Source organism: Salmo salar, chromosome 01 (assembly GCF_965601325.2).
Source record: "Salmo salar chromosome 01, fSalSal1, whole genome shotgun sequence".
Classification (NCBI taxonomy): domain Eukaryota; kingdom Metazoa; phylum Chordata; class Actinopteri; order Salmoniformes; family Salmonidae; genus Salmo; species Salmo salar.
The window spans coordinates 80,760,130-80,779,944 of NC_138291.1; the positions used below are offsets into that span (position 1 = coordinate 80,760,130).

General features: G+C 41.0%; 2 protein-coding genes across 4 annotated transcripts in view; one reads left to right on the top strand and one right to left on the bottom strand.

The window, feature by feature from the left end:
- The window catches only part of mcph1 (microcephalin 1), a 53,668-nt gene that overhangs the window by 12,150 nt on the left and 21,703 nt on the right, over positions 1-19,815 (bottom strand). For all 3 annotated transcript variants that reach the window (XM_014213755.3, XM_014213773.3, XM_014213764.3), the window contains exons 11-13: positions 16,722-16,759; positions 16,404-16,566; positions 16,131-16,208 (exon numbers count right to left, since the gene is read on the bottom strand). In XM_014213755.3, coding sequence (XP_014069230.3) covers positions 16,131-16,208; positions 16,404-16,566; positions 16,722-16,759 — 279 coding nt within the window. The remainder of the gene's footprint in view (positions 1-16,130; positions 16,209-16,403; positions 16,567-16,721; positions 16,760-19,815) is intronic.
- LOC106612545 (angiopoietin-2) lies at positions 1,808-15,538 on the top strand. Its single transcript, XM_014213787.3, has 9 exons — positions 1,808-2,438; positions 5,777-5,932; positions 7,088-7,209; positions 7,496-7,734; positions 9,287-9,414; positions 9,813-9,914; positions 10,078-10,244; positions 12,801-12,931; positions 13,681-15,538. The coding sequence occupies exons 1-9, from the start codon at positions 2,157-2,159 to the stop codon at positions 13,839-13,841; spliced, it is 1,488 nt and encodes a 495-aa protein (XP_014069262.2). The 5' UTR covers positions 1,808-2,156; the 3' UTR covers positions 13,842-15,538.

Sequence of the window (19,815 nt, forward strand, 5' to 3'; positions counted from 1 at the left end):
AGAATATCAAAAACGTGATATTCCTGTGTTTTATATACAATTCCACACTGAGTTTGGAATAACGTGAAATTGTGAAAATTATAATGCCCTTTTAGTGTGAGAGCGGTTTGAAAAGACCACCTGAAATTTCTGCCTGTTTTGGTGGGATGTTTTGGCCTACCTGGTGACCTCACCAGGCGGTAAATTAATTAATAGATTAATAAGAAAGAGTTCCAAACCCCTCTGCTAATAACAGCTAGTTTTCAGTTTCCCCTCCCAACTCTGACCACTCCCAGACAGTCCTAGCTACATTTTTGCTTGAGAAATTGCTCTTCACTAAGAAGCTATTGTTTCTTTTTGACCATTATAATTGAAAACAAATCACAGTAAGGTACTTAATTGTTACCCAGAAATGATTTGATATTGAGATACAAACAGCTGCATTGGACCTTTAATGTGTGACCCTCACCATGCACCGACCCAACTTGATCTCTCATCCATTTAAGCCAAAGGTTAATGTAAACTAGTTATGTTTGCCAAGTGTGTCAGTTGGACATTAAATGAACAGCAGACAAACCATTAACATTCCGGAGCTTGGTTGGCACCTATGAAATTAAGCGTCTGCTTTCCTCGAGAGGCACAAGTCTCTTTGGAAGACAGTTTCCCAGCAAAATGTATTGCCTATACCCCCTCCCTAAGAATAAATAATTATCAAACCACGCTTGAACTCCTGAATAATCACAATATTTTATCAGTATGGACAAAAAGGCTCCACAAAAAAAAAAAAAAAAAAAAGATTTGAACCTAGGTCTGGGCTCAAATGACTCGGCTATTTGGGGCCGTTTTTTTCTCATGCTACTCCATGATAGTCTGAGAAGGATTGAGACAGGATGCAGGGAACACAGCCGCCCTGACCTGAAACATCCTCTAAAATCAAAGGTGGGAAAATTGTGAGGGGAACGTGGTCTGGCGACAGCCAGGCACCACTGAAGATTGTAATCGAAAGTTAACTACAGCACAATAAGCTAATATTCAGGCTACATTACCTTAGCTTCAGACATGGCTACTGTGTAGTTTGATTCTGATGGTTCCCCAGCTGCCCATCTACAGTTGCCAGGATCAGAGGATGGAAAAAAATATACTTTAAAAAAGGACTAGATTAAGAACCTTGACTACTTCATTCCCACACAGGAAAAAAAAGCAGGCAAAGCTGCACTCTGGACAACAGGGCTCTGTGAAGCCAAGATCAGTCTATTTTAAGTCACATTAAAATGGAGATTTAGCATCTTATCATGATGACATGAAGTGGAAGGATGAGCTTTATTAATGTCCTCAGAACCCCAGCCAGATACTCGTCTCCCTCTGTAAACATACTGGATCTCACCCCTACATGTGTAACAAGATCCAGATACAACCCAGAGTTGGAGAATGACAGGAAATAAGAGCTAATGTTTTTTATGACTGCGCAAAGAGATCGGAATGGGATGTGACAGAAAGGCTCTCCTTACTTTAACATTCTCACTTAAACGCCTGTGCTTTGTCGCGGGGAGAAAAATATTTACCACGGTTAAGGATAGACATTGCAATTCCAGACTTTACTTGAAGGAAGCTGCATCCTGAATAGATGTTTGGCCATCGGCTTGTGAAAAACACAAATATGGGCATTGTTGTTTTATCCTCTCTGCCCTCCCTGACCTGTTGATGAAGCTCTATCTCAGGCAAAGATGAGGATATGGTGGGAAGTGTTAAATTAGTGCATCTGCTCCTGTGTGTGTGTGTGTAACAAGTGGAGTCTACACATTGCTTCTTCCAGCCTAGCAGCTCTTCACGGTGACTGGCTACAGGGATATAGTGGGAGGGGCCTTGCCATTACTCCCATAGCTAGTAACCAGAGGGCCAACTGCAGCTGAAATCAAGAGGCTGGAGGCTTAGTGAAAAAGGGGGAAACGTGCAGTCTAGGAATGACACCATCTACCCGGCGTACCCACTGACTGTATCCCCTCCTCCTGCCTATAAAAGAACCTGAAGTATTGGACTGTGTGCACTTCGATATTCCAGAGGATACCAATACAACAATATTTAACCTCGAAAAACATTCAACTGAAAAAAGGCAGTGAACCAAAAGGAGAACTTTGGGTAAAATTTTTACAATAACATTTTTGTTTTAATTCTTATAAATGTTTTATGTTGGCTTAGTGGTGGTCTTGAGTGGCTGCCTGGCCCTGGGGGCAGGCTACAGGAAAACTACAGACCCAACAGCTGCTAAGAGACAGTACCAGATCCAAAATGGCCCGTGCAGCTACACCTTCCTGCTGCCTGAGCAGGACAACTGCAAGACCTCAAGCAGCACCTACACCAACCTGGTCCAGAAGGACGATCCGGCAGAGTATGATGAGTCGGTCCAGAGGCTAGAGCAGCTGGAGAACATCATTGAGAACAACACACAGTGGCTCCTCAAGGTATAGTCTTCTGCTTGACGTCACACAGCAGCTTCTCTACTGGGAGTGCAGGTCTGTGTTCAATGCCGTCTCACACCTATTCCCATGGTATTATACTTTTTTGGAGTCCCTCTATTTTGTATGATATTTTACATCCCTCCAATTTGTATGATATTTTACATCCCTCCAATTTGTATGATATTTTACATCCCTCCAATTTGTATGTTATGTGTTACTTGCATGTCCAGGTACACTCTGGTATAGTGCCTGCATTTAAAATGTAACAAGGAACTTGGTTCCGGATAACCTGTTGGGTGCTGTGAACCTTTCAGAGATTAAACATTAAATTAATGGTTCTGCTGCTCTGCAGTCATGTTACGTCAACTTGAGATGATAAAGAGACCACAAGTTTTTGCAGCCTTTGGTATAGAGGTATAATTTGGAAGGGGGTGGGGGGGGACAAACTGACCTCATTATGTAGCTGTGCAGAGGTGATGTTATGTAGTGTCATGATTTCCCACTCTGCACAATATTATTAAGAAAGTGCTTTCTATAGGAATGTCTCATTTCCCACCCCATCAGAAAAGATGAGTATACACACCAACTTTTCAGTGATGTGCAGACGCGTTATACTCCAGTCGCCTTCGTTACTGCAAAGAAGGCTTTGAAAGACTAATTTCAGATTTAAAAAATCCTCAGATTCTGATTGAAAGCAGTGAACTTGACCTTGTAAGGAAGCAGGCAAGTAAATTGTGACATTGTCCTACTATTTGAAGGGGGCATCTTCACATGGATTCAGTCTTGAGCAATAAGAAAGCGAATGTGAGCCGAAGTAGGGAGAAAGTAACCTGTGTCACAGAAGCAGGGCTGTGGTGGCTCTGAGTGGGTGAGAAGGGCCGAGTAGTGACAAAGCCTCTACACAGGTGCCCAGATGAAGGATCTGCGCATCCCTTTCAGCGCTACTGAGCCATCACTTGTGTGAAAGGAACGGGCTCAGGCTCCCTACATTCTTTCCCACTCTTTAGAGTTTGATTAATGATGAGATCTATAGAGCTCTGACAAGACGAGCACAACTCATTGCCTGATCACACAGCTCACAACCAAAAAAAAACAGACCCTGGCCTGAATCATTCCACCAGCTCAGTCAGCTGCTACTAAGCATTGAGGGTCCCTAGATCTTTTGTCATTGCCGTTTTATCAGAGCAGAGCCACTGCTTAAGAACACTTTATTTAGAATAATGTAGGCTTGTCTTTAAAATGCTTTGAATTTGGCACTGAACATAACTTAGCTTTTAAGGTAAAGACAGCAACTTTTAAGCTAAGGACAGTGATTGGGCTACTGTTTTAATAAGATGCCCTCACACCGGAAGAGTTTAATACCTAGAAATTAAGCGGTTCAAATAGTGAATCTCTTGTCTTTAGACTCCATAATGATCCTTCATTCAGTTCATTAAGCATTTACTGCCTCACAGGCTTTTATCCTCCAAGGACAGATTTGTTACGTGAGATACATTTGCGTAACTGTGCCAAAATCTCAAATCAAATTGACATGCATGATTTATGCTGCATAAAAGTCAGAGTAATGTGTGATTGAGGTTCGTCCCAAAGTGACTACTACGGAAGGATTAAGAACTTTGTCATTAATATCGGTCAAGGAGAGAATTGCAATACTTAATTGATTGATGTAAAACAAACATTAAGTGAGCGGAACTAATCTATGAAATATTTCCTGACGTGTCAATTTCATACACTACAGTTTGTTGGTATATTGGCATTATACGTAATAACAGAGGAAAAGGTCTTCCTTTGAACTTCCCCATGTAAGACCGAGTCGAAGACAGAGGAAATCATTGTACATCAACTGACGAAAAGACAATTTGTGAGAGCCGAGGTAATACCTCAAAATCTTGCACGGTCTCACTCTCAAAATTGGAAGACAGGATGATGGACTTTGCTGTCGTGCCGGTAAAATAAAATGTCAGTTTGCCGTCACGCTTTTCATGTAAACCGGGTGTACAAACAATAATTCCTTGTGGAATACTTATAGGCAGGAGTGGAGTAAACAACTGATTAGATCATTTGCCGTCAATGGAATGTCCCGCTCTCAGTTCCGATGACACACTCTTCCAGCCTCCACGTGCCTGTGTCCAGGAACACAGACAAGATGGAAGTGGAGAAAGGAAGATAAACAAAATTAGCACTGATTGCAGCACTTTTTGTCATGGCAAAAAGAAAATATATTTCCCGTTTTAAAATTGTCCCAATAGTTTACCTTTTTGGCAGATGGGTATACAGCCTAATTGTTTACGCAAACAAAGATCAGAACGACTAGGCCTACTAACGCTACTAATATCCTCTTGCAGTGTAAGACGCAGTGTCGTAGAGGATGCAACTCGTCACTCATCATTTCCATCCTGTTTACAAGACTTTCAGGCCTGATTGCCACTCAGGAACTCAATGCAGGAAAGCGCTTTATGATTGGGTTTGTTTTAAATCTGGCAGTTTCATTTTGACAGGTGGCTACTGGATAGGGGGACAAGACTCCTATTTAAAGCTCTTATTTGCTCTAAAGAAAAGTATACAGTGTGGGACAGACGAGAAAAAAGCTTATTTCAAACTTTTCTACAGGTAGGAATGTTACAATTATGAGTTTGCCTTCACGATGACTTAACCAAACTCATGTGAAGGCTCAGTCAGCAGTAACATTTATCAAAAAAAGAGCCTTAGAGGTTGAAAGGGCATTCCAGTGCAGTCCCCATTGACAGTGATACAATTTGATATGAACAAAAATGACCATATTAAAAACGTTTTAATTTTCAGGAAGCTATTAATCCCTTGTGTAGATCAAATATGAATCAGCAGGGATGCTGGGAAAATATTCTCAGTCTTCCATTTTTGACCCCTCTGAAAAACAGAAGCACATGAACTTCCTGCCCCAATTTGTACAGCCTTCAACATCATGTAATCTAAACACTTGTCAAAAATGCCTGGCCTGTCACCGGATAATTCTGCCCACTTGTACCGCTCAAGAGATTTCTAGGTCAGACACAAGGGGGAAAGCCATGAACTCCATGACAAGGCAGTAGTGCTTAAAAATAGTAATTCTAAAGAACAGCCTATACTTTCACTGTGACATCCATATGGTAAACAACAGTTTCGTACACAATTAATTTGAACCCATCACAATGACCCAATAACTCTGCCAGGGTACCAAGGCAGTACGCTCCAATCTTTATGCCCTGTACGAAATATAACCACTCCTTTTCCAGAAAACATAGACAAAGGCCCAATATCATGTTATATCACTTAAACCATCTCACTAACCTGCCTTCATCAACTTTTCTTCATCCTTACTGCAGCTGGAGAACTACATACAGGAAAACATGAAACAGGAGATGTTCCAGATCCAGCAGAATGCAGTGCACAACCACACGGCAGCCATGATAGAGTTTGGAACCAACCTGCTGAGTCAGACCGTTGAGCAAACACGGAAGCTGACTAACGTAGAGGCGCAGGTGAGGACCTTTTACTTAATATAGTTTTGAAAATATATGCTAAATGAATAAAACATTCAAAACCCAATAGCCTACACCAAACAAAAGTTATAAAAATTTGATTTTTTTCATATTTTGCAAATGCTGTCCAACAGGGCCAGGATTTGCTGTAGAAAGTCATTGACCTTTTGTGAACGAACTACACAGCATTTCCTGTTATTAACGGCATTATATTCCCACAAGAAAGGGTCTATCAATTTCTCACAATCAGACATCCGTCTGTTCAAAGCCACCAACACCAGGTCCAATAGTAGACCGACACATACCCAACATTCATGTAAACAACAAATTGGCACAGGTTTTTGCTGAGTTCAGTTCCTCAAACTGGAAAATCAGAGGGGGGTTTCTAGAACCAGGAGTTCAATACGTCTGTGAGGATACTTTCATTACATTATACAGCCACTTTCGCAGTAGGCCCTACATCCCCTGACCCCTTTCCAACATATCTGTCCATTATTGGAATTTGATTGTTCTGTTTTTTCCTGTTACGAAACAGATTTTTCCGACCATCTAGGCCTATGCACATTGTGCTCTTTAGAAAGTGAAGCGAACCACAAAACCGTGTTTGAACATGAAGTGAGATAGGACTGTTACAAATCGAGTTTGGACTGAAATTGTAATCAAGTTAAGCGCTACTATTACAAGATAAGTGTATTGAGGCCCTGTATTGTATTTAGTTGTATTTAGTGTACTGTAAATCTTTTCCGTGAGAGGGAAAAAAAACTTCACTGACGGGTGGCTGTGCACAATTTATTTTTAACTGTAGCTGATCCAAAAGTATTGCAGTGAACTGTGGAATTGTTTGTGAAACAAATTACTCAAGAGAAAAACAGGGAGATGTCAGAATCCATTACATAATACCAATTTGAGATTTTTTCTAACCAGGAAAGACCAAGTTTTCATTTAATCATACCACATCCCTAATTGAGAGAGTACTTCAAGGGCAGGTTGTGAAATTACATAAGTAAAATGACTTGTTAATTTGGTTCTTGACAAATATTCAACAATGACAAATCAAAATGGTGTCTACTTAATTTAATCTGTAAAGGGCTTGCAGCAATTACTAGCTCCATTTAATCTAAAATACCTTGTGGGAATTGTCTATTTAATCTTTAGGTAATAAATCATACAACTCGGCTCGAACGTCAGCTTCTTGAGAACTCTCTATCAACGAGTAAGTTGGAAAAACAGCTCATTTTCCAAACAAATGAAATAACCAAGCTGAATGACAAAAACAGGTAAGGATATTTGTTTGCATTAACAAACTTCACTTTCAGTCAGGTGCCCCATCTCCAAATCATGCTTCAACTAAAACAAGGCTACAAACACTAGACAGTAGCCTAAATATTTAGGCTAATATTTCCTGTGTTTTCTGTTAAACACATTTTTGCCCAATTGTAGGCTTATATGTTCTGTTCGCGTAAAACAATTTGCTTCTTGATATGAAATACTACAAGACCAGTAATGCCAACCAGCTCTGCTGCGAGTTGCTGAGCGTGTACATTTGCCCTTGTTCCTCCCCAGCTACCTGGAGAAGAGGGTGGGGGAGATGGAGGAGCAGAGGCAGGTGGAGCTGAAGACGCTGAAGGAGGAGAAGGAGCAGCTCTCTACACTGGTACTGAGACAGACGGCTGTCATCGAGGAGCTGGAACAACAGCTGCTGCGGGCCACCACCAACAACTCTGCCCTGCAGCGGCAGCAACAGGAGCTGCTTGAGACCGTCAACAACCTCATCTACACAATCTCTATCCCCACAGGTGGAGGTGGGTGACACTATGACAGCGTCTGGTAGACTTAGGAGGGGGCTACATTGGCATCACTGATTAAGACCAGAATGCTATGGGCAATTCAATTTTTGTAGCGTAACTAATAAGCCACAGTTTAGTAAAATATAGAATGTCAACTGTTTATCAAATCACAACCTTTGAAAAGTCACAGTATACTAGTATGTATTTATAGTGCCTTAGCAAAGTATGCAGACCCCTTGACTTTTCCACATTTTATTAGGTTACAGCCTGCTTTTTCCCCCCTCATCAATCTAGACACAATACCCCATAATGACAAAGCAGAAACAGGTTTGGCATTTTGGCTAATTTATTAAAAATAAAGTATTCAGACCCTTTACTCAGTACTTTGTTGAAGCATCTTTGGAAGCGATTACAACCGAGTTTTCTTGGGTATGACGCTACAAGCTTGGCACACCTGTATTTGGGGAGTTTCTCCTATTCTTCTCTACAGATTGTTGAAGCATCTTTGGAAGCGATTAGGTTGGATGGAGAGTGTTGCTGCGCAGGTATTTTCAGGTCTCTCCAGATATGTTCGATTGGGTTCAAGTCCGGGCTCTGGCTGGGCCACTCCAGGACATTGAGACTTGTCCCGAAGCCACTCCTGCATTATCTTGGCTGTGTGCTTTGGGTTGTTGTCTTGTTGGAAGGTGAACCTTTGCCCCAGAGTCTTTAGGTGCCTTTGGGCAAACTCCAAGCGGGCTGTCATGTACCTTTTACTAAGGAGTGGCTTCCGTCTGGCCACTTTACCATAAAATCCTGATTGGTGGAGTGCTGCAGAGATGGTTGTCCTTCTGGAAGGTTCTCCCATCTCCACAGAGGAACTCTAGAGCTCTGTCAGAGTGACCATCGGGTTCTTGGTCACCTCCCTGACGATGGCCCTTCTCCCTCAATTGCTCAGGCGGCCAGCTCTAGGGAGAGTCTTGGTGGTTCGAAACTTCTTCTATTTAAGAATTATGGATGCCACTGTGTTCTTGGGGACTTTTAATGTTGCAGACATTTTCTGGTACCCTTCCCCAGATCTCTGCCACGACACAATCCTGTCTCAGAGCTCTACGGACAATTCCTTCAACCCCATGGCTTGGTTTATGCTCTGACATCCACTGTCAACTGTGGGACCTTATATAGATAGGTGTGTGCCTTTCCAAATCAATTCAATTTACCAGAGGTGGACTCCAATGAAGTTGTAGAAACATCTCAAGGATGATCAATGGAAACAGGATGCACCTGAGCTCGATTGTGAGTCGCATAGCAAAGGGTCTGAATAGTTATGTAAATAAGATATCAGTATTTTATTTGTAATAAATGTGCAAAAAGTTCTAAAAACAGTGTTTGCTTTGTCATTATGGGGTATTGTGTCTAAATTGCTGCGGATTTCAAAACATTTTTCATCAATTTTAAAATAAGGATGTAAAGTAACAAAATGTGGAAAAAGTCAAGGGGTCTGAATACTTTCCAAAGGCACTGTATGTTAAAGTACATGTACAACTTTGCTGTATTATCAATTTGATCGGCCCTCCACTTTTTGCAGGGAACAAGCCTACCATGATGCAGGACACACCAACCACATACCCAGACTGTGCTGCGGTCTACAAGTCAGGAAACACAGACAGTGGAGTCTACTCACTGACCCTTCTCAACACTACACAGGAGATTAAGGTAGAATTTAACTCTTATGTTAATATTGGTCCTATTCAAGCTATAAGCTCAACATTAAATCAAAAGTACAATCACATGGAGACTAGTTAAGAAATAAGTTATATTTTTCTAACACCACAGCCAATCCTTTAATTCAGAGTAAATTCAAATGTTCTCAGTCTTTGGTTTGTTTTGTGCATGCCCGAGCTCAAGTAGGGATCTCCTTAGATACTTTTCAGTGGTTAGAGTTAGACTCTGGCACATCACTTGTTTTAAGAAACCTCCCATTCCATTCAACTAGACTGAGAGGGCACTGCTTTTGTCAAGTTTGCTGCTGAAGTCAAAAGTCCCTCAGTGTAGTCAAAAATCTGAATTTATCATCATTGATGGCTGGAGTAATCTATGTTTTTTGTTTGAAGGCTTACTGTGACATGGAGACAGAGGGGGGTGGATGGACAGTACTACAAAAACGATTTGATGGCCATGTTGACTTTCACCGTACGTGGAAAGAGTACAAAATGGTGAGAGCTAGAGGAAACTATCCAAGTTCCACAGCACAAAGCTTAGATAACACTGCCAAGTGTCAACAAACAGTGAAAAAGGTTTTAAATATCTCAGAATGCAGCTCAACTGTGACATTGTGATCATGCTAAAGGTGAATCATTGTTTTATGTTCCTTCAAAGGGCTTTGGAAACCCTTCAGGTGAATACTGGTTGGGAAATGAGTTTGTTTCGATACTGACCAATCAGCACCCATACGTCTTGAGAATACAGATGATGGATTGGGAGGAAAACGCAGGATTCTCACTATTTGACCAGTTCTCTCTAGGCAGTGAAGCAGAAAACTACAGGTAGGCATAGGTTTCCCAGGTGTGGTATCTAAATATAGGCTATATATGTAATGTAAAAATAATGTTGGGGGAGTCTGTGTGTGTGGAGGACCACTGAATATAGGTGATAGCTTTTATTACTTAGCGATGTGGACTGAAATATATCATAGCTGCATAAGAGTCCATTAACATTACTATATCAAAACATTTTGAGTAAAGTATTATAATGAAATGGTGTGCAAGTCATGTTCTTGAAAATCAACAAAAATGACAAACAAAACATTTAACTTGCCTGAAAATACACATAAATACATGGGGTGGAAGGGTCACTAGTCCAAAACAAATGGAAAGTGTTGCCATCTCGAAAATGTTTTGGATCTGTGACACAGAAGGCTAAAATGAATCAGTCTCCTAAACCTTCAATCTGTACCCCTAGACAGACATCACCAGCGCCTGCTAGAACATAAGCTGATTTCAAGGAGAGAGACAATACTTCCTTTCTATTTGAGCAGCAGACCTCAACTCAAGCACACTCCTGTTAATTCCTTTAGTCTCAAAGTATATCAAATGACAATTCTAGAGCCAGACAAAGCTGATTTCCATATAAATTATTTTTATACTGGAATTGAGAGGCCACAAAACAATGGAGGTCAGCAATGACATCAATATCTCATCACCTGCGTTAACATTTTGTACAGAATGAATGACAACCAAACCATTACAGGACACTTCTTTCAGAAAACCCTGCTGCAGCTTTCATGAGTCACTTAACATCTAAATGACTAGTGTGTAGACATAGCCTATAGGTTCTCATGAAGCACAAGAAAGGTTAAAAAGTCAGTAAAAAATAACAAGGAAAACCAAGGGATACGCATCTACAAATACAACCTCTCTTGTACATAGTTTACTGCTAGCAGAGAAAGGAATACATGGCGGACTCAATTCCAGCATTTCCCTTATATTGTAAAAAGATACATAAAAAATAAACAGCACCAGCGAAAGTTTGGACACAGCTACTCTTCATTTGTACTATTTTCTACATTGTAGAATAATAGTGAAGACATCAAAACTATGAAATAACACACATGGAATCATGTAGTAAACAAAATAAAAATATATTTGAGATTCTCCAAAGTATCCACCCTTTGCCTTGACAGCTTTGCACAATCTAGGCATTCTCTCAACCAGCTTTATGAGGTAGTCACCTGGAATGCATTTCAATTAACAGGTGTGCCTTGTTAAAAAGTTAATTTGTGGAATTTCTTTCCTTCTTAATGCCCTTGAGCCAATCAGTTGTGACAAGGTAGGGGTGATATACACAAGATAGCCTTATTTGGTAAAAGACCAAGTCCATATTATGGCAAGAACATCTTAAATAAGCAAAGAGAATCGACAGTTCATGACTTAAAACATTAAGTCAACACGGAACATTTCAAGAACTTTTAAAGTTTCTTCAAGTGCAGTCGCAAAAAGCATCAAGCGCTATGAAACTGGCTTTCATGAGGACCGCCACAGGAAAGGAAGACCCAGAGTTACCTCTGCTGCAGAAAATAAGTTCATTAGAGTTACCAGCCTCAGAAATCGCAGCCCAAATAAATGTTTGAGTTCAAGTAACAGACACATCTCAACATCAACTGTTCAGAGGAGACTGCATGAAACAGGTCATGTTCGAACTGCTGCAAAGAAACCACTACTAAAGGACACCAATAACAAGAAGAGACTTGCTTGGATCAAGAAACAAGAGCAATGGACATTAGACCAGTGGAAATCTGTCCTTTGATGAGTCCAAATTTGAGATTTTTGGATCCAACCGCTGTGTCTTTGTGAGGCGCAGAGTAGGTGAACGGATGTGTGGATCCCACCGTGAAGCATGGAGGTGGTGTGATGGTGCATCGCTGGTGACACTGTAATTTATTAGAATTCAAGGCAACACAGCATTCTGCAGCGATACGCCATCCCATCTGGTTTGCGCTTAGTGGGACTATCATTTGTTTTTCAACAGGACAATGACCCAACACACCTCCAGGCTGTGTAAGGGCTATTTAAACAAGGAGAGTGATGGAGTCATGCATCAGATGACCTGGCCTCCACAATCACCCGACCTCAACCCAATTGAGATGGTTTGGGATGAGTTGGACAGCAGAGTGAAGGAAAAGCAGCCAATAAGTGCTCAGCATATGTAGGAACTGTGAGATTCATGTGTTATTTCATAGTTTTGATGTCTTCACTATTGTTCGACAATGTAGAAAATAGTAAAAAATAAAAACCCTTGAATGAGTAGGTGTGTCCAAACTTTTGACTGGCATTGTATATAATATATTACATTTTCGGGAAGGTAAAATGTTTTAATTGTAAACTTAGACTAAAACCATATATAATGAAGAAAAGATAATGGAGCCATATATTTTTTTTATAAGATCATCTTTGAGAACTAACAAACAAAATAATTGCCACCAATGCTAAAAAAAAAAAAAAGAGGGCAAACACTGATAATTCATTCCCTAAACTTGGGTCATTTGAGGAATGGCAATTATGTACTTCCTCCTCACAGTGCATTTCTCCGTTTTCATTTCACAGAATACACCTTAAAGGCTACAGTGGCACAGCAGGCAAAATTAGTAGCCTTGGTCAGCCGGGAAGTGATTTCAGCACAAAAGATGCAGACAACGACAAATGTGTTTGCAAATGCTCACAACTGACAACAGGAGGTAAGGAACAGGTTCATTTGCAAATCACCTTAGAGTTTTCACTGGCCTTTATTAAGATCAATTATTCCCTTCATTATTCCCTCCACTTGACCCCCAACCCCCCAAGCTTTGGTACTTCTGCAAGAAAGTTAAAAGACCTCTTGCTTTTTCTTTCTGTCGCGGGGTCAAGGTTCTTGAGCAAAATTAGCTCAGAGTTAATCACTGATGAGCTCATTTGGGAATTCTTCCCCTGCAACTGCTGACATTAATAGTCTGGGAACTGAGGATTTTTCCCCTCCCTCTCTTGAAGCTCAGAATAGAGGTCCTGCTCCATGCCACTGACATTTGGACTGCTCTGGGGCCAGACTTGGACTCCTTCAATGTATCGGTGTCTGTTTACTTGACATATGAGAGGGTCTCCACCAAATGAGAGGGTCCCCTCAGAGGTCTTGCACAGAGGAATCCCTCCACCTCAGGGAATTGTTGGTGATAACCAGCTGCATATTAACAAAATAGGACTAAGATGAGACACCCGGGGGGAATGACCTAGACTAGCTTGCACTCCATGTGATAACAATCCAGACCTTCCCATTTAACTCAACAAACTAGAGGTACGAAAGTGTGCAAGTTTGTTGTAATGTGATAATTAAAAGCATCAATGTTAGAAGGAGAAGCACAGTTACTCATTGGGCTTGTTGTCTTATAGACAATGCACCCAATGCACATCCTGAAAACCCTCAGACTGACAACCTCGTTTTCTGCTTTCCTAGGCTGGTGGTTTGACGCCTGCGGCCCCTCCAACTTGAACGGAATATTTTTCCAGCAGGGCCAGAACTCAAATCGATTCAATGGAATCAAATGGTACTACTGGAAAGGCTCAGGCTACTCACTGAAGTCTACCACAATGATGATCAGACCAGTAGACTTCTGAGGCTGTGACAGAGACATGCCTTTCACAGACATGCATAGAATGGAGAGCAGAGCTCTGCTACTGTGGGAAACTACACAGACAAGACAGACAAACAAAAAAGACCTGACAAACAAAAAAGACCTAACAGACCGAAGTGCTCCATAACAGCAACCTCATCACTTCAGAACATTCCACAAGGGAAGGAACAATTTGCTTTGCTCCAACAAGTCAGCAATATTTTTTATTTTTTTAAAACTTTTGTACAAAATGGACAGGTGAAGACTAGCAGAAAAATCTATGAACTATCTATACTCAGAAATATATGGGCTTTGGACTGCATAACCAACCAGGACATGGCAGTCAAAAGATGACCAGTTGGAAATCTTGTATTTATAGCAAACTGGAACTGTGGTATAGATAACAGTATTGTTTTCTATTAATAAGCAATACTAGGGGAAATGTCAGTGTGTAACACATTGCAAGGTTGACAAAGTTAATTTTGTAATAACGATATTTCACCCCATTAACATTAGATACAATGAATTGGAAAATAAGTTAAATTTGTAATGCAAAATAAAAATGTAACAATAGCCCTAATTTTAAAAGCAAAGAAAACAAGGGTACAAAGCACAATACGTCATACATATCAAATATGAACATAATGCAAAAAGGCAATCTGTAATGAATCGACGGCTTTTCTTCCTTACAGGAATTGTACATACTCCGTGCCTTCAGAAAGTACTCATACCTCCCTGGTCTTTGTGGTTGAATGTGTGTTTGAAATTCACTGCTCAACTGAGTGTCCTTACAGATAATTGTATGAATGGGGTACAGAGAAGATAGTGAAAAAAAAATCATGTTAAAACGACTATCTATTATTGCAACTTATTATGAGACTTGTTAAGCACATTTTTACTTCTGAACTTATTTAGGCTTGCCATAACAAAGGGGTTGAATACTTATTGACAAGACATTTCAGCTTTTCATTTCTAATTCATTTGTAAAAACATCATTCCATTTTGACATGAAGTACTGTGTGTTGGCCAGTGACACAAAATCCCAATTTAATCAATTTTAAATTCGCACTAAGACAACAAAATGTGGAAAAAGTCAAGGGGTGTGAATACTTTCTGAAGGCACTGTACATTATTTAATTCAAATGTATAGATGGTTCACAAAATGTATTAAAATCAGTGTGATAACTTTGATCGGCATGTTACTCAAAACATGTCATCAATGTCAATTAACCTAATTATGCAAACAAACGTGATATCAATTGCAAATCCTAAAGTGTGATCAACTTTTTCCATGATTACTTCGACTTCCACCTCTTTTGCCTGACTTAAACTACATGCTCTGTCATGACTCCAATCTGTACAAGTTATCCAGTACTATGGAGCATATCTGCTTATATTTATCAATCTAATTTAATTGTTTTACTGTAACTTATTCATGTAATATACTTCACCCATTGTTTTGTGAACATTCGGGACCACAAGTTAATTTTCACTTAATTCTTCTAAGTGACTTGTGGTATGAGTAAGATTAGTCTATTTGGGACTTTTTTTATGTGGAGTATGGATAATGGTTTTGTCAACGGCAGGAATGCAAACAAATAGACTTTAGAACTTAATTCCAATCATGTTGAAACAACAACCTACAGTTCGTATGTTTTCATTCTGCTTTAACACAAAACATAAAATATTTGTTTTAATGTCTGATGTGTCATATGCCTCTGCTTGAAAAATGCCTTTAACTTTCAATTCAGTTAGATTCTCTGCAAATATCAGATGTTTTTCAGGAACTGCCAGGAAGCCATTTACCTCAACACTATCCACAAGACAGAGGAATCAGCACAGATGGAGTATGTGTCAGGTAAAAATGCTGATTGGCCCCCCATCAAAAAAGCCTTTAGGGAATGTGTGGATTGTTTTGGCCACCACAACAGAACTGTGTGTGATTTCAAGAGGAAATGTGATGAGACATATTCTATACCAAAACACCCCTTCCCCTTCACAGATGCAGGACAAAGATTCATGAATGAAGGAGGACAGGAAGAGGCAACATCCACATCTGACACAGGATGCCGGAGTAAAAAACAACCGCCTTAAATTAATGAATGGCAATAAAATTAGCAGGTTTCCAACCCACTTCCTTCAGTTTGGAATTCCAGGTCTATGATAGTCAAAAAGATGGTAAACTGACTAGGCTATTTCATTATAAAAGCATAGATTTAACCAATTTGACCCCAAGGGCTATGCGTTTAGATATGAATGGTATACAATATTAGCAGAATCTTCAGTTACTTACAGATGCTGCTGGAAACTGATCTGAAAGTTCATATGGTTCTTCTGGAATCCATCGTCTTTGCTCCAAACACCACAAAATCTGTTTAGGGGAAAATTACTAGAGTTTACCATTGGCCAGAATTTTTGAGCTGTGGAGTTTATGGATGTCAAAATCATGTGTAATGTACAATGTACTGTACAACGTGTGCTAAACAGTGTTGTGTTCTTCAACTAACACTCAAACCATCTAACATCAGCTAATTCATGTTGCCAAAGACCCACAGAAATAACATACCCACTCAAAAGAGAGGATCCAACAGCCACGGGCGATGCCCAGGAGAATGTTGAGGGTCCGTCGGTGGCCCCCTGACACCACGTGGGTTGTGCTCTCACACACCTGGGCCACCACTGAGAACCCACCCAGAGCTCTGACCACCTGGGTCACTGTGTGCTGCTTTCTGAGGAACCAGAGGAGAAAAGAGGAAAGCCTGAAATGGGATTTCTAAATACCTAGGTTAGTAGGTTGAGAAGGCAAAGCATTGGATTCAACAAGACACTATCAAATATTAATCTGTTCAAAAGGTGGATGTGTCATACAGCTGGATATACTTACTCGGTGGGCATGCTTGTCATAACTAATGTCCTTAGAGTCTGAAATGAAAAATCAACCAAATGTAAACCAATTATATGCACATGAGAGTACATTCGCATGGAGTGAGGTTCAATACAAAGTACACACCTAAAAATTACCATGGGATAATAGCATTGATAAAGGCATTATCAGTTTTCAATAGTTTCCTTATTGCTTTCCATTGTTAATATTGAGGGGCAACACAGTGGTACAGCTCTGGATAGGTAAACAGTATCTCGCTCATTTTCACAAAAAAAACACCACATGCCGGATATCTGCATATTTGATGTGTGAAAAGGAAATGAAACCCAAGGCCATGAACAGTGATAAACAGGCAGGAGAGCACCGGTATTGAAATAGAATTGTAGGTTAGTGTGGTTCTGTCCCATCCATATCATGTACTGAAGCAGTGCCGTGGTCCCCCACACAGCAAGCCATCAGCACTGAACACCTGATCGCCAGTTAGAGAGACTGACAGGGTGACCAGGCTCTTTCCTGTCAGGAACCGCTCTCCAGTCCCTGAGCAGGAAGTCTGGGGTGAAGGCCTCCTGAGTAGAGGGCAGCCAAAGCAGCCCACCAGTACACAGCCTCATATATGACTGCTTTACAGGCATAACAGGGTGTCCGTGACATCAATATGTGGCCAGGTGTGATCACTAATAAAAAGGTTGCTTGTTGCGTATTAGCAATGCGGGGGTGGAAACTGGCAGCATACGGTAGGAGCTGAGGTAGTTTAAAACAGGCATTAGGATGAGAAGAAGCTAACACAGTATATTGACTGAGCTGAGGATTGTTTGACATTTTATCCGAGGGCCGTCATGACTCAAATAAATAACTTAGTTAGAAATACAAAATAATTCACTGTGCCCAACCCCGCTATAAAGAAGTCCTTGCTTTTCATTTGAAGGTTTTCAACAAGAACACCTAGAGCCTCCGTGACAAATAACCCTGTTACTCTACCATACCCAACATAAACTCAGCAAAAAAAGAAAGTCCTCTCACTGTCAACTGCATTTATTTTCAGCAAACTTAACATGTGTAAATATTTGTATGAACATAAGATTCAACAGACATAAATTGAACAAGTTCCACAGACATGTGACTAACAGAAATGGAATAATGTGTCCCTGAACAAAGGGGGGGGGGGGGGGGTCAAAATCAAAAGTAACAGTCAGTATCTGGTGTGGCCACCAGCTGCACTGCATCTCCTCCTCATGGACTGGAGGAAATTTGCCAGTTCTTGCTGTGAGATATTACCCCACTCTTCCACCATGGCACCTGCTAGTTCCCAGACATTTCTGGGGAGAATGGCCCTAGCCCTCACCCCCCAATCCAACAGGTCCCAGATGTGCTCAATGGGATTGAGATCCGGGCTCGTCGCTGGCCATGGTAGAACACTGACATTCCTGTCTTGCAGGAAATCACACACAGAACTAACAGTATGGCTGGTGGCATTGTCATGCTGGAGGGTTGTCAGGATGAGCCTGCAGGAAGGGTACCACATGACGGACCCTCCACCTCCAAATCAATCCCGCTCCAGAGTACAGGCCTCGGTGTAACGCTCATTCCTTTGACAATAAACGCGAATCTGACCATAACCCCTGGTGAGACAAAACCGCGACACATCAGTGAAGAGCACCTTTTGCCAGTCCTGTCTGGTCCAGCAATGGTGGGTTTGTGCCCATAGGTGACGTTGTTGCCAGTGATGTCTGGTGAGGACCTGCCTTACAACAGGCCTACAAGCCCTCAGTCCAGCCTCTCTCAGCCTATTGCGGACAGTCTGAGCACTGATGGAGAGATTGTGAGTTCCTGGTGTAACTAGGGCTGTTGTTGTTGACATCCTGTACCTGTCCCGCAGGTGTGATGTTCGGATATACCGATCCTGTGCAGATGTTGTTACACGTGGTCTGCCACTGCGAGGACGATCAGCTGTCCGTCCTGTCTCCCTATAGCGCTGTTTTAGGCATCTCACAGTACGGACATTGCAATTTATTGCCCTGGCCATATCTGCAGTCCTCATGCCTCCTTGCAGCATGCCTAAGGCATGTTTACGCAGATGAGCAGGGACCCTGGGCATCTTTCTTTTGGTGTTTTTCAGTGTCAGTAGAAAGGCCTCTTTAGTGTTCTAAGTTTTCATAACTATGACCTTAATTGCCTACAGTCTGTAAGCTGTTAGTGTCTTAACGACCGTTCCACAGGTGCATGTTCATTAATTGTTTATGGTTCATTGAACAAGCATGGGAAACAGTGTTTAAACCCTTTACAATGAAGATCTGTGAAGTTATTTGGAACTTTACGAATTATCTTTGAAAGACAGGGTCCTGAAAAAGGGACGTGTCTTTTTTTGCTGAGTTTATAAAACACCCAAAATCCCTATATGAATGCACATAAAGGGATTAATTGGTGAAAAAGTTCTCAGCTTTCTTTAGTAAAGCTTGGCATGGTTTGTGTCATCATTAATCACAAAGGATTGTTCTTAGCTCAGTGCTGAAATAAGTTACTAATCTTTAAGATGGACATAAACCATCACCACTGTGATGATGCTGATTAAGTGACATGGAAAATAATGCAGCTGCTGCTAATACCAAAGAAAGGTATTTATCAGGGGGGAAATGTTTTCAGTAGCAATTGTGTGTGCTACTGAGCAAGAGAATGCTTTTCAGACTTCAAAACAAGGCCACGAGGACTTTGTTAGAGGGGACAACTCTAAAGCACTAGCAGTTCTATTCACTTTTCACTTATTCAACAAGAAACAAACTACAAGGAATTTCAGCAACTACGTTTTAATGGTTCCTCAAGGGGAATTTTTGGCTTCATTTATGCAATGGACATGTTCTTGCAGCAGTTGAAGAATGGGTCCACACTAAATAAACATGAGACAAAGAGTTGGTGAACTGTTGCACCAGGCTCCATTTCAATGTGCCTCACACAAATGAAGGAAATTCTTTTGGGTATGACGAGGTCCCCTTGATGGCCGGTCTATGCAAACTGAAATGACTCAGGCCCTATTCATACAGTGAGAGAGGTCAACTTCCATAGGCACTTGTCCTAATCTATCTGGGGGTCTGGGATGGCC

Excerpts from the sequence above, each read along its gene's own strand:
- LOC106612545 (XM_014213787.3), top strand. The coding sequence starts at position 2,157 with ATGTTTTATGTTGGCTTAGTGGTGGTCTTGAGTGGCTGCCTGGCCCTG. Across the intron at positions 5,933-7,087 it reads TGACTAACGTAGAGGCGCAG|GTAATAAATCATACAACTCG; the intron begins GTGAGGACCTTT and ends TTTAATCTTTAG. Across the intron at positions 10,245-12,800 it reads AGTGAAGCAGAAAACTACAG|AATACACCTTAAAGGCTACA; the intron begins GTAGGCATAGGT and ends TTCATTTCACAG.